At 48.0% G+C, this 12,293-nt stretch overlaps 1 protein-coding gene across 2 annotated transcripts in view; it reads left to right on the top strand.

Moving 5' to 3' along the window:
* Window positions 1-9,946, top strand: part of LOC306841092 (F-box/WD repeat-containing protein 7-like) — a 19,096-nt gene extending 9,150 nt beyond the window's left edge. Inside the window, exons 1-13 of one of the 2 annotated variants that reach the window (XM_079370751.1) lie at window positions 608-925; window positions 3,591-3,673; window positions 3,892-4,027; window positions 4,678-4,812; window positions 4,920-5,043; window positions 6,185-6,321; window positions 6,407-6,520; window positions 7,974-8,155; window positions 8,387-8,612; window positions 8,701-8,767; window positions 9,197-9,340; window positions 9,423-9,572; window positions 9,663-9,946. In XM_079370751.1, the coding sequence (XP_079226877.1) occupies window positions 887-925; window positions 3,591-3,673; window positions 3,892-4,027; window positions 4,678-4,812; window positions 4,920-5,043; window positions 6,185-6,321; window positions 6,407-6,520; window positions 7,974-8,155; window positions 8,387-8,612; window positions 8,701-8,767; window positions 9,197-9,340; window positions 9,423-9,572; window positions 9,663-9,796 (1,671 nt within the window). In that variant the 5' untranslated portion in view covers window positions 608-886 and the 3' untranslated portion in view covers window positions 9,797-9,946. Of the gene's footprint in view, window positions 1-607; window positions 926-3,590; window positions 3,674-3,891; window positions 4,028-4,677; window positions 4,813-4,919; window positions 5,044-6,184; window positions 6,322-6,406; window positions 6,521-7,973; window positions 8,156-8,386; window positions 8,613-8,700; window positions 8,768-9,196; window positions 9,341-9,422; window positions 9,573-9,662 lie in introns of those variants that run through there. The other variant, XM_079370750.1, reaches the window with a different exon arrangement.
* The last annotated feature ends 2,347 nt before the right edge of the window (window positions 9,947-12,293 follow it).

The raw sequence follows: 12,293 nt of genomic DNA on the forward strand, positions 1-12,293 counted from the left end.
TGTGTGTGTGTGTGTGTGTGTGTGTGTGACGACCTGTGGGGTCAATCAGCTGTGAGAAAGCTCTGACCTCCTCCTCCCCCCTGCTGGGCGTCTGAATGTTTGCAGCTCCACTTCAGCCCGACTGAAACATCTAAACAGCTATTTGATGGATTGTTATTAGTTAGCTTAGCTTAGCTTAGCTTAAAGGCAAAACACAGGAGGAGACTTCTGTCTGTATGAACCTGTTCAGTGTCCCAGTTCATCCACCCGAGTCAAAGAAGTGGCTCAGTGGTTCACCGTGTCCTCTAAGCAGGCGGACAGGGTTCAAATCCGACCTGTGGCTCCTGCACGTTTCCCACTCTGACTCCTCCCCTTCCTCTCTGACAATTCAAATCAATAAATAAAGAAGAAATCAAATATCTCCGTTTAAATAAATAGACCTCCTCACGCGAGCTCGTGACGTCATGAGATCAAAGGACGCATTCACACAAATAGAACGTGCAACTCCTCGGAATTCTGCTCACACTCTCTCCGCGCGCGCGCACACACGCGGCTCCACCCCTCCCTCTCTCTCTCTCTCTCGCTCTCTCTCTCTCTCTCTCTCTCGCTCTCTCTCTCTCTCTCTCTGGAGGCATGTCCCTGCGTGTTCCTGTGGTGGTCGAGCGAGCTAGGGGAGAGAGAGAGAGTCAGTCCTCCTCAGTGTATCCTGAAGCAGCAGAGGCAGCCGCAGCAGCACGCGCTCATAAAAGGGCAGTTTATCGATTAATCGATTGACCGGATGGATTGTTGACGCAGACCTCGGATATTCTTCTTCTGTTGGACTTTGGGATTTCATCTTCATCACCTTTTTAATCTGTTAACACATTGTGCACCGGAGGCTCTACCTACCGGGTGTGGGGGGGCAGCCATGGGGTTCTACGGCACCTTGAAGCTCATCTTCTACAAAGTGAGTATCGATTATCGATCATTAACCGACCACAGCGGCTGCCGGTTTTTTTTTTAAATCTCTGCAGATTTGATTTAATTGGGGGGCTGTCGTCGAGGATTTCAAGGTTGTCAAGGCTCGTGCGGCACCGGGATGACGAGGCGTTTCTCCCTGACAGCGGAATGCCTCGGCAGCGCGTGCGTGCGTGCGTGGATGTGTATGCGTGAATGTGTGTATGCGTGTGTGTGTGTGGACCACTGCGGTACCGGGAGATTACTCATGTTATATCCTTCACCATCTCTCTCTCTCTCTCTCTCTCTCTCGGATTAGATTATCGATCACTGATCACCCACACCTGTCTCCTTCAGGTGTCTGTACTCCGAGCCCTTGAGCAAGGCATTGTGCAGGGTTTGAACCTTGAAATAAACGTTTCAATAAAGGTGAATTAAACAGAAGATATTCCAATAAAATCAAACTAATGAACCTGATCAGAGGGATTATAAACTAGAGCTGCTGTTACTGGAACACTTTGGACTAAGACTGTGTCACACTATAAGGTGTCCCCACTGTGTTTCCTGCCTTTATATTATTTACATTAGAACCAAAGTTAAAGATGGAGGAGAAAACATGGAGCCTCTTTCATCCTTGCTGTTAAAGCACATGTGGATGTTCCACCATGCAGTTTCTCTAATTTGACATATTTGGGGTAAAAAAAAGTAACATTTCCAATTCTTCTTGTTAACATCCTGAAGTTTAAAACCAAAATAAATGAAAACTGATATTTGCTGCTGAATAATGCATCGATGGTGTCAAATTTAGTGTAAAATAAATCAAAACAGAATTTAAAAAAAAAAACCCCATTAAAATCAAAACAGATCATCTTCAGAGTTAATTCTGTGTTTGTCTTTACAGCTGCATTAAAGATCAGGTCATTGAACGCACCACATGAGACAAACAGTCTTATTAGTGAGACGACTTGAAGTGTTTCATGTCCCTGCGTCTCGTTAGCATGAAGCTACATTTATACAACCATAAACCAACGACTCTGCTTCATCACGACTCTGTTACAAGAAATAATCTGAACTCCAGGACAAATCCCACCTGAGTGTCTGGAAGGTCATTGTTGTTATATACTCTGTATAAGTGGCTCCAGGTGTGTTAGCGTCTCTGTTAATCACCTGGACACTATAAGTCAGGATGTAAACACTACAGGGACACTCAGAGACCACTCAAAGGATTTCCATGTGGATTCTTCTTCCCCCTCTAAAAAACACCGTGAACACGTTTTCTCTGTTTTTCACCCTCAAGTGAAGTTTTTCTCTCCGGCTTAATGAAATCCACACAGACGCGACATCTGCGATTTGAAATCCAGCGACATCAAGGGGGGGGAGGGAGGGGGGAAAAAGTCTGAAAATGAAAAGCAGATTATGAGTTAAGAGCCTGAAACACGGACGCTTGTTGTTGATGTTTTTAAAATCGGACGTCAGTGGGTTAAATCGTGCCCTCAGTTTTGACCTACAGGCTGACTTCTTCTTTTATAGCAGCAGAATATGCAGACTGTGTGATAACAGTGTGGTTCAGATAAAGAAGCTGAGAAGAGGAAGGACACACACACACACACACACACACACACACACACACTGTCCTCGGTGGCGGCCTGTTAGCGCGTGCTGCTCTATTTTTGACCATTGCTGCACCGGCGACATTCCTGCGATTTTCTGCATTCCTGCATTCATTCAATGAAAGAGAGAGAGAGAGAGAGAGAGAGAGAGGAAAGAGATAGAAGGCTGATTCAGACCTCTGGGCCCGGTGCGTTTGTGTTACTCCAACAGCGTAGGTGTTTTCAGCGTCTCCGTGCTTACACACTGAGGGCCGCAGTTCATCCGCATCTCTTCGTCACGCTGGATTCTGCAACAACTCTTTGTAGGTGTTTTAAAAATAACTTCCTTTACAACCACAAATCGACTGACAACGGTGGTCAAAGGACGGAGACTTTGACAGTTTACCTGCATACAACCTTATACAATATATATACGAGTTATTACCAAAGACTTTAGGATACGATTGGGATACTTGAGTTTTAAAATGGATTCCACAGAAACAGAAATGTAAAACCTGAGATCATGAACTAAAACAGGAAGACACTGAACAACTCCTCTGAAATATACTGTGAGTGGTCACATGACCAGGATGAACAAGTATACACATAATGTTGTCTCTGTTTTCTCTCACAAACTTTGAGACCTTTTGACCCGGCTCTTTATGAACACCTCCGACTTTAAGGATGATGACGATGGTTTGATTGATTGATTGATTGATTGATTGAAATATCCATCCTTATTAAGATTTATAGGATCGTTTACAGGTTGCAACTTTCTTCATTGATCAACACTCGCATGCTGTTGTCGTTCTTAATCCAGACCTAAATGCAAAATAAAAAATACCAATATATTGCCAATGTTCCTTGCGCAATTTAGCCATTTTTTTAAAAAGCTTTCCTGCAATTTCCGGGTTATTAAAAACAAGAGAAGAAGTCCTGTGTGGGTTTGTAGGACTTGTTTTTGTTGGTGTTAAAGCTAATCGGACGTTGTTAGCTCTTTACGCGTACGCCGCTGACGCAGATCAGTTTCACTCAGAGCGTAACCGTCTCTCACTGTTTCTTCTTCTTTTGTTTTTTAACCCGTAGATGAAGAGGAAGTTGGATCATGGTCCGGATGGGCGGCCGTTCCCGTCTGGGAAGAAACACTGCAAAGGCAACGGATACCTCAGGTAACACACCTGTTAATGTAGCTAAACAACAGCTAGCTTTGTCAGCTGACCCAAATCTCTTAACGACATGAAACTACAAATCCACAAATCCAATTTATCCACCACAGCTCGTAGTCAGAGGTCATTTAGAGGTCATTTATGTTCTATATCTTGGGCTTGGACTACAACATGTGATGCTAACTGTTGCTATTGCTAAATATTCTTGTTTGTCTTTCCAGTCCTTCCAATCTAGTTCAAGCGACGCCCACCACATTTGGCGACCTGCGGCTAGCCAATGGGCATTCTGCTCAGCGACGACGTGTCACATCGGGCCCGCCACCATCTGGCCTGCAGGACTGGCTTCATACCTTCCAGGTTAGCACACCCCAAGTCTGGTTAGCTAAACCCCTCTCCGAAACACCCGCGTCCAAACAACGCTACGATTTCATGCTAACAATTTAGCTAGCGTTAGCTTAATTGGACTAATTGAACATTGAGAAACTGCTTTTTTTCTGTGGATTTCTGGTGCTTCAAACTAAACCAAACTACACTGCCTGCTAAGACAACAGTCAAACACACACACACACACACACACACACACATCAGCACCTCAGCATTTCCTGATGTGCAACATTTTCAGTAAAATGTGTGTTTGAATATCTTCCGCTTCCTGAACGTAAACACTGAGAGGAGTGTTGCCTCCGAGCTGTTCTTATGTAACGAATACACAAAACCCATAACAGCGCGCGCACGCACACACACACACACACACACACACACACACACACACACACACACACACACACACACACACACACACACACACTAACACACATTTGAATAAAAACATGGATCTGACTTCCTGTAGCTTGGGGACAAAGTTGAAAAAATAATCATCACAAACTGAAGGACATCTACAAACTATGAAAACACTCTTCACTTTCTGCGCTCGTAAAAAGACTTCTCTTCTTTAAAGACAACAGATGTTTGGTTTCTTTGAGCCTTATTCTGTCTCCGTCCTGCAGGCGTGGAGCGGCCCTGAGAGGCTATTGGCTCTGGACGAGTTGATCGACAGGTGTGAGACCAATCAGGTGAAGCACATGATGCAGGTGATCGAGCCGCAGTTCCAGAGAGACTTCATATCGCTGCTGCCCAAAGAGGTATCAAATGACCTTCTACCTGTCCGAGAATCACACCAGTTACACAACTGTGTGTGCAGTCTTTTAAACGTGTGTGTGTGTGTGTGTGTGTGTGTGTGTGTGTGTAGTTGGCCCTGTATGTGCTGACCTTCCTGGCTCCCAGAGACCTGCTGCAGGCCGCTCAGACCTGCAGGTACTGGAGGATCCTGGCTGAAGACAACCTGCTGTGGAGGGAGAAGTGTCGCGAGGAAGGTAAAACACAAACACAGTGTGTGTGTGTGTGTGTGTGTGTGTGTGTGTGTGTGTGTTTTAGTTCAATGTGTGTGATGTGTGGAGACGATACACTTGTTTTAAATGTGTCCTTACTTTTCAATACATCTGCACTGAAGCAGTAAAGTCTCCAGTGAGGGAGAAGCTGGAGTCCTGCTGGCTGTGTTGTTGTCAGAGCTGTGTTTACATGGCTCCTCCCCTTTTTTATAAAAGCTGTTTGAGTCAAGAAGAAGAAGAACATACTCACTGAATATCTGGATGAAGAGTTTTTACATCACTCTGTGTCAGTTTACGTGAAGCTAACGAGCTAGCTAAAGAGCGCTAACATTAGCATGCTAACACTAGAATGGAGGACAGTGTTGTCGGCTGCTTGGTGCCAACAGGAGGCCAAACAGAAGTGTGTTTTGATCCCAGGCGGGTGCTCAAGGGCGACGCTGGATAAAAACAAAGTTTCACATTCTTCCCTCGTCTCTCTTTTATTATCATTTGATTATCTCGTTCACAGTGTTTGTGCAGGGCTGCTAGCTTCACGTTTCTATATTCTCTCCATAAAACATGATGGAGGGGTTGTTGTTGCTGTGGTGGGGAGAGTTAAATCATGTGACCTGAGAGGAGAGCTTCTTACGGAGGCAGGAAGCTGCCTGGACGTCTAACCTGAGCGTAAAATGCAAATACAGCCACACAGACAGACAGCCAGTCACTCCTCCTTCATTCAGCGCAATGCAGTGCCTCTGTGTGTGTGTGTGTGTGTGTGTGTGTGTGTGTGTGTGTGTGTGTGTGCGTGTGCGTGTGTGTGTGTGTGTGTGTGTGTGTGTGTGTGCGTGTGTGTGTGCTTCTCTCTGGGCGCTCTGCCAGTCAGCCAGGATTCACTGCCAGCACTCAGCAGTCATACCAATGAGCCTACCTCATATTAGCACCACGCCACAGCCATGCTAATGAAGGCAGCGCTAACTGCAGCGCCATGAGCACGACGCATCTGTCCAACCAGTCAGGATATAAATACAGAGAAGAAGAAGAGAGGCCGTTTACACTTAAAGGAGCAGTCTGTAGCTCCGCCCCCTAGTGTTTGAAATGTGTGCTGCAGTCTAAGCGCCGACCTTCTTCTCTCTCTCTCTCTCTCCAGGTGTGTCAGAGTGCGCGTCGTCCCGGCGCAGGAAGTGCGCGCGGCCGGGCGTAGCGGTCAGTCCGTGGAAGTCGGCCTACATTCGACAGCACCGCATCGAGAACAACTGGAGGAAGGGCGAGGAGCGGGAGCCCATGGTACGCGGCGGCGGCCGAGCGGCCCCGTGTTTGATGCGTCAACATGGCGTCGGCGGCGTTAACACCCGTCTCTCTTTCGTTCCAGGTGCTGAAAGGCCACGACGACCACGTGATCACATGTCTGCAGTTCAGCGGCGACCTGATCGTCAGCGGCTCCGACGACAACACGCTCAAAGTGTGGTCGGCCATCACTGGAAAGGTAAGACGTGTGTGTGTGTGTGTGCGTGTGCGTGTGCGTGTGTGTGTGTGTGTGTGTGTGTGTGTGTGTGTGTGTGTGTGTGTGTGTGTGTGTGTGTGTGAAACGCTGTCCGTGGACGCGGGCCGTGACGGCGTCAGACTCCCATCAGGTTATATCAGAGCGTCTCCCACTTCCTGTTTCCTGTCGTCTCAGATTAAACAGCTGTTGTGTGATTAATAAAGGTGAAGAGGAAGCGTTTCACGCCCTGACTCGTGGTCGTCTGCCGTAACCACGGAGGACAAAAGGAGTTATGTAGGTCAGGAGACGTGAAAGGACGGTTTGAAGGTCATCTGAAGAGGAAATAAAAGCAGAGACAGGAAGTGGATTAGTGGAAGGCCGACCGGTAGTGCGAGTTATTGAGGGCGTGTCCTCCATGTTTATCTGGGTTAAAGGCCGCGCCTCCTCGCCCGGGCCGCAGCTCGAGCTGGAGAGTGACCCGGCGGGGCAGTCAGTCAAGTCAAGGGTTCGATCCCCAGCTCTTTCATGTCCGACGTGTCCTTGAGCAAGGCACTGAACCCCGAGTTTCCCCCGCTGCGTCTAAATGATGGAGCAGCGACTTTTATCCAACGTGTGAAATGTGTTTGAGATGAAGGATGTGAGTGATTATCCCTCCTCTGCACACACACACACACACACACACACACACACACACACACACACACACACACACACACACACACACACACACACACACCGACTCAGTGTCTCTCTCTGGTTTCGGTTGAACATTCTTTACAGACACACCTGCTCCTGCTGCTTCGCCTCGACCTGCCCTTTAGTGTGTGTGTGTGTGTGTGTGTGTGTGTGTGTGTGTGCGTGCGTGCGCTTCCTGCAGAAAGAAAAACACACACACACCCTCGTCAGTCGCCCGCGGGGATGACGAGGCGTGAAGCTTCTCTCTGTAAAACTCGAGGCCGTTAAATCGGAGTTATCTTTCTGAGCAGACGTGTCGACAGTTTTATGACAATCAGACGAGTGTGTGTGTGTGTGTGTGTGTGTGTGTGTGTGTGTGTGTGTGTGTGTGTGTGTGTGTGCGATCGTTCTTTATCATCTCGGCAACAGTTAGCCAGGGTTGGAGTTTTCCCTCCGTTACCGCGGCAACCACCGCCACAACAACACCTTCAAGGTGAAGCTGCATTTTTCATCCTGTGTGCGTCCTTCAAGAGTCGCTGTGAACGCAGAGCAAATATTGACCCACACACACACACACACACACACACACACACACACACACACACACACACGGAGGAGTGTGAGGAACTTTATTTATGGTTACATTAGTAAAATGTTTCCTGAGTTTCTGCCCCCTGCTGGACACTCGGCTCTGTTCCCCTCACACCTGATTAAAGGTGTACTGGCCCTTTAAGTAACCAACGTGTGTGTGTGTGTGTGTTCATCATTCTCTCTCCCACAGTGTCTGCGGACTTTGACGGGTCACACCGGCGGCGTGTGGTGCAGTCAGATGGCGGTCGCCACGGTGATCAGCGGCTCCACAGACCGGACGCTGCGCGTGTGGGACGCCGAGAGCGGCGAGTGTGTCCACACGCTGTACGGACACACGTCCACGGTGCGCTGCATGCATCTCCACGGCAACCGGTAACTCTCTCTCACACACACACACACACACGTGCCAACGTATAGGGAACACTAAGCTTTTTACTGCATTCATCGCCATGACAACCACACACACACACACACACACACACACACACACACACACACACACACACACACACACACACACACACAACTTGGGCCTCTGAAGCTGAACAGGCCGTCCTGATTGGCTGTCTCTGTAGTGATGTCATACCTCTCTCTCTCTCTCAGGATAGTGTCGGGCTCTCGGGACACGACTCTGCGCGTGTGGGACGTGTCGAGCGGTCGCTGCGAGCACGTGCTGACGGGTCACGTGGCGGCGGTGCGCTGCGTTCAGTACGACGGGCGCCGCGTGGTGTCGGGAGGCTACGACTACATGGTGAAGGTGTGGGACCCCGAGACGGAGGTGTGTCTGCACACGCTGCAGGGACACACCAACCGAGTGTACTCACTCCAGGTGAGCAACCGACCAATCACAGCTCAGTGGGCGGGGTTTGAAGAGACCAATCACGACAAAGACGACGTTCATCTTTGTTTCTTTACAGTTCGACGGAGTGTTTGTGGTGAGCGGCTCGTTGGACACCTCGATCAGAGTCTGGGACGCAGAGACAGGTAGAGACGCCGATCAACATCTTTCATAAAAACATGGCCGCCACATTTTAATTGGTGGAAATTAAAAAATCCCAAACAGTGAAAAAAGAAAACCTCTGAACATTTTCTCCCCTAAATGATGTAAACCAGCTCTCTCTGAACGCTCCATTTTGGTGTGTGTGTCTCTTTAAATGCAATAAGCCCCGCCCCCTAAGATTACCCAGGAGACATCACTCTTTTGCTAGAGAGAATAAGAATGGTGGACCTGTGCTAAAGTTCAGATCTAGGTTGGAGGTGGAGTCCATGGGAGGAGATACCAGCGGAGGGGAGGGGCTTATTTAACAGAATCCCACTGTGACATCACAAGGGGAAACGGAGCATTTTCCTCTGTGTGTTGAGACATAATCAGACCACAAACAGCTCAGTAATGACCGTGTGTTTGTCGAGCAGGCGGGTGCATCCACACGCTGACAGGCCACCAGTCACTGACCAGCGGCATGGAACTGCGGGACAACATCCTGGTCTCTGGGAACGCCGACTCCACTGTCCGAGTGTGGGACGTCAGGACGGGTCAGTGCATCCACACGCTGCAAGGTGAGAGAGGAGGAGGAAGAGGAGCGCCTTGAGTCTTTGTTGGTGACGTCAGGAGTCACGTTGTTTTTCCCGTGTCCTTCAGGTCCCAATAAGCACCAGTCCGCCGTCACGTGTCTTCAGTTCTGCAGAGGTCTGGTTCTGTCCAGCTCGGACGACGGGACGGTCAAACTCTGGGACTTGAAGACGGGAGCCTGGCTGAGGGACGTGGTGGCGCTGCAGAGCCGAGGATCAGGTGAGGACTTAAAAAAAAAAAACATCCGGGTTGACGCCTCGTACTGAGAACTGAGTCGTAACCAGCAACACTTCCTCTTTCGCCCAACAGGGGGCGTAGTTTGGCGAATCAGAGCGTCCGACACGAGGCTGGTGTGCGCAGCCGGCAGCAGGAACGGGACGGAGGAGACCAAACTGCTGGTTCTGGACTTTGACTTGGACGAGGGGAAGAAAGAGTCTGAGTGAAGCGGGACACCGTGATGTCATCAAAAGGGGACAAAAAAAACATTTCTACAAGAGAAGAGTTTTTAAAAGGACCAAAGTCGTGTTGAGTGGACGGTCCCTTCATCGTCACATGGACAAGAACGAGGGTCCTGATTGGCCGGAGGCTGGAAGGACGACACGTGTCCACGCGTGGAAGACTTTTGGAGGGAAAAACCCGTTCAAGGCATGTATGGATGCAAAACAAGATGGCCGCCACAATTAAGTTGGAATGATGTAATCAAGAAGTCCTTCCGATTGGGCGACAACTGAATGTTTTTTTTTGACTCTACGAGGGATGTAAATAGTTTCTACGACAACGAGAGAATGTTGACAAACAAAGTGATTCTTTAAAAGAGCAAAACGGCGGTCGGAGCGACGGACGGCGGTGGGACTGACAGGTGGCGGACGTGTGCGTTGACTTATTCTGCTGCTGAATTAACGAGGAAGTCAACGTCGCTGTTCAAACCAATCAAAACAAACCAAATGTTGAAGGCGGGGAGACGCACGCGGTGACCTTTCGAGGCAACAGAGACGAGCGGCGTTCAGAGACGAGCGGCGTTCAGAGACGAGCGGCGTTCAGAGACGAGCGGCGTTCAGAGACGAGCGGCGTTCAGAGACGAGCGGCGTTCAGAGACGAGCGGCGTTCAGAGAATCACATTCAGTCAGTATTGTTTTCACACCTGAGGTCACATGGACTCGTTTCATTTGGTGGTTTTTTTTTTTGTCTTTTCTCTCCGTGGTCGTTTTGTTGCCTCCTCACGTCCTCGGTCCCGTCCCGTGTGGCGTCCGCTGTGAATAATCAGCTGGTGAATAAAACGTGTTTCATCCAGACGCAGCTTCACGTCGACGACTTCACTTCGCTTTGATCCTCCGGAAAAAACAAACAAGCTGAGGAGAATTCAGTCTGAACACTAATCCTCTCACACACACACACACACACACACACACACACACACACACACACACACACACACACACACACACACACACACACACACACCCCCCGTCATGCAAATCCTGCGACTGCGTGATCCTGCCAGAAGTGAAAGTGACGAGACGTGTTTTTAATCGCCGCCCGGGTCCGACAGCGGAGGTCGTTTTCAGCTCGTCTCTGTGACACGTGAAGAATCGTCCTTAAAACTTGATCAACAACATTCCCTTTAATTTCTCAACAAGTCTAAAAATCTGAAAAGATCTTTTAGAAAAGCAGCTTTTGATCATTTCTTGTCATTAATTCACTTAAATATGCAGAAAAATAAATTTAAAACTGTTGAAATCTAAAATCACTGAAACTGAATCTTTATAGTTTTTATCTTTTCAGATTTAATTGTTTTTGAAAAATTCAAAAACTCAAATTTGACTTTTTTTTTTTTTTTTTTTACACAAAACAAACATGTCAGTTTGTCTTCTCACAGACAAAACAGACGTTTGTCCTTCCTGTGTTTCCGTAGTAACCTGACGCTCTTCAGCCTCTTAAATAATAAATCAAACATATAAAACTAATATAAAACAACTCCCTTTAGATATTAATCCGATAAGCTGTTGTTGCCAGGCAACACCTCCAGCCAATAAGCAGAGATTTGGGTGATGTTTCCCCCGGCAACAGGTGGTATTTCAGTCCGAGCTCTTCTTTTCTTTTCTTTTCTTTTCTTTTTCCGGAGACGCCGACCGCGTGCCGGTGTGACGTCGTGTAAAAAAGTGTAAATACAAAGAGGATGTAAATATTCAGCTTTTTATAAGAAGACAAACAGAAAATATTGTGAATGAAAAGAGATGAATAAAGATGAGTTTTATAAAACATCGAGTGTTTGACGTCTTCATTCTCACAGCTTCAACGCTGAGGAACAAAGTGCGCCCGACTTAACGGCGCCCCGGCATAACGGGGCCCCGGCATAACGGCGCCCAACTTAACGGGGCCCCGGCCACGAGTTCAATAAGTGAAATAATAGTTGGATGAAATGATCTGAATCAAAAACCAAACAGAACCTGTGTGAATGTCAATCAGGCTGCAGAAATACAACTCTGAGTTTCTGCAGCCAGTTTGGCCCTGAAACTCACGGGGAGGTTGCTATGGTAACGTTACCTGGGGGGGGGGGGGCTAACTTCACTGACTTCAAATTCCCAGAAAAATACCCACAAGCACACAGTGAGGGGGGTAAAGACACACGTCACGTACATGCTGAACAAACATGTTATGCTTCACCCATAGGTGGCGCTGTGAGGGGAAACAACAGCCAATCAAATGAGCCAAATTAAACAGATAAACAAGGTTTCATGTGTTCGTGCAGTTAAACTGCAGATTAAGGTTTGTGTTTGTGGACCAGGCTGTGAACAGGTTTATATTTACTGTGGAGTTTTTAATATGGAGGTAAATGGGGATCAGCTCATTGATGGAGTCGGCCTCTAGTGGACATTTGAGGAACTGCAGCTAACGCTTTGTGTCCCCACTGTGATTAGTATAGTGCATAATTTATTACTG

This window comes from Symphodus melops (genome assembly GCF_947650265.1).
Source record: "Symphodus melops genome assembly, chromosome: 20".
Lineage (NCBI taxonomy): Eukaryota > Metazoa > Chordata > Actinopteri > Labriformes > Labridae > Symphodus > Symphodus melops.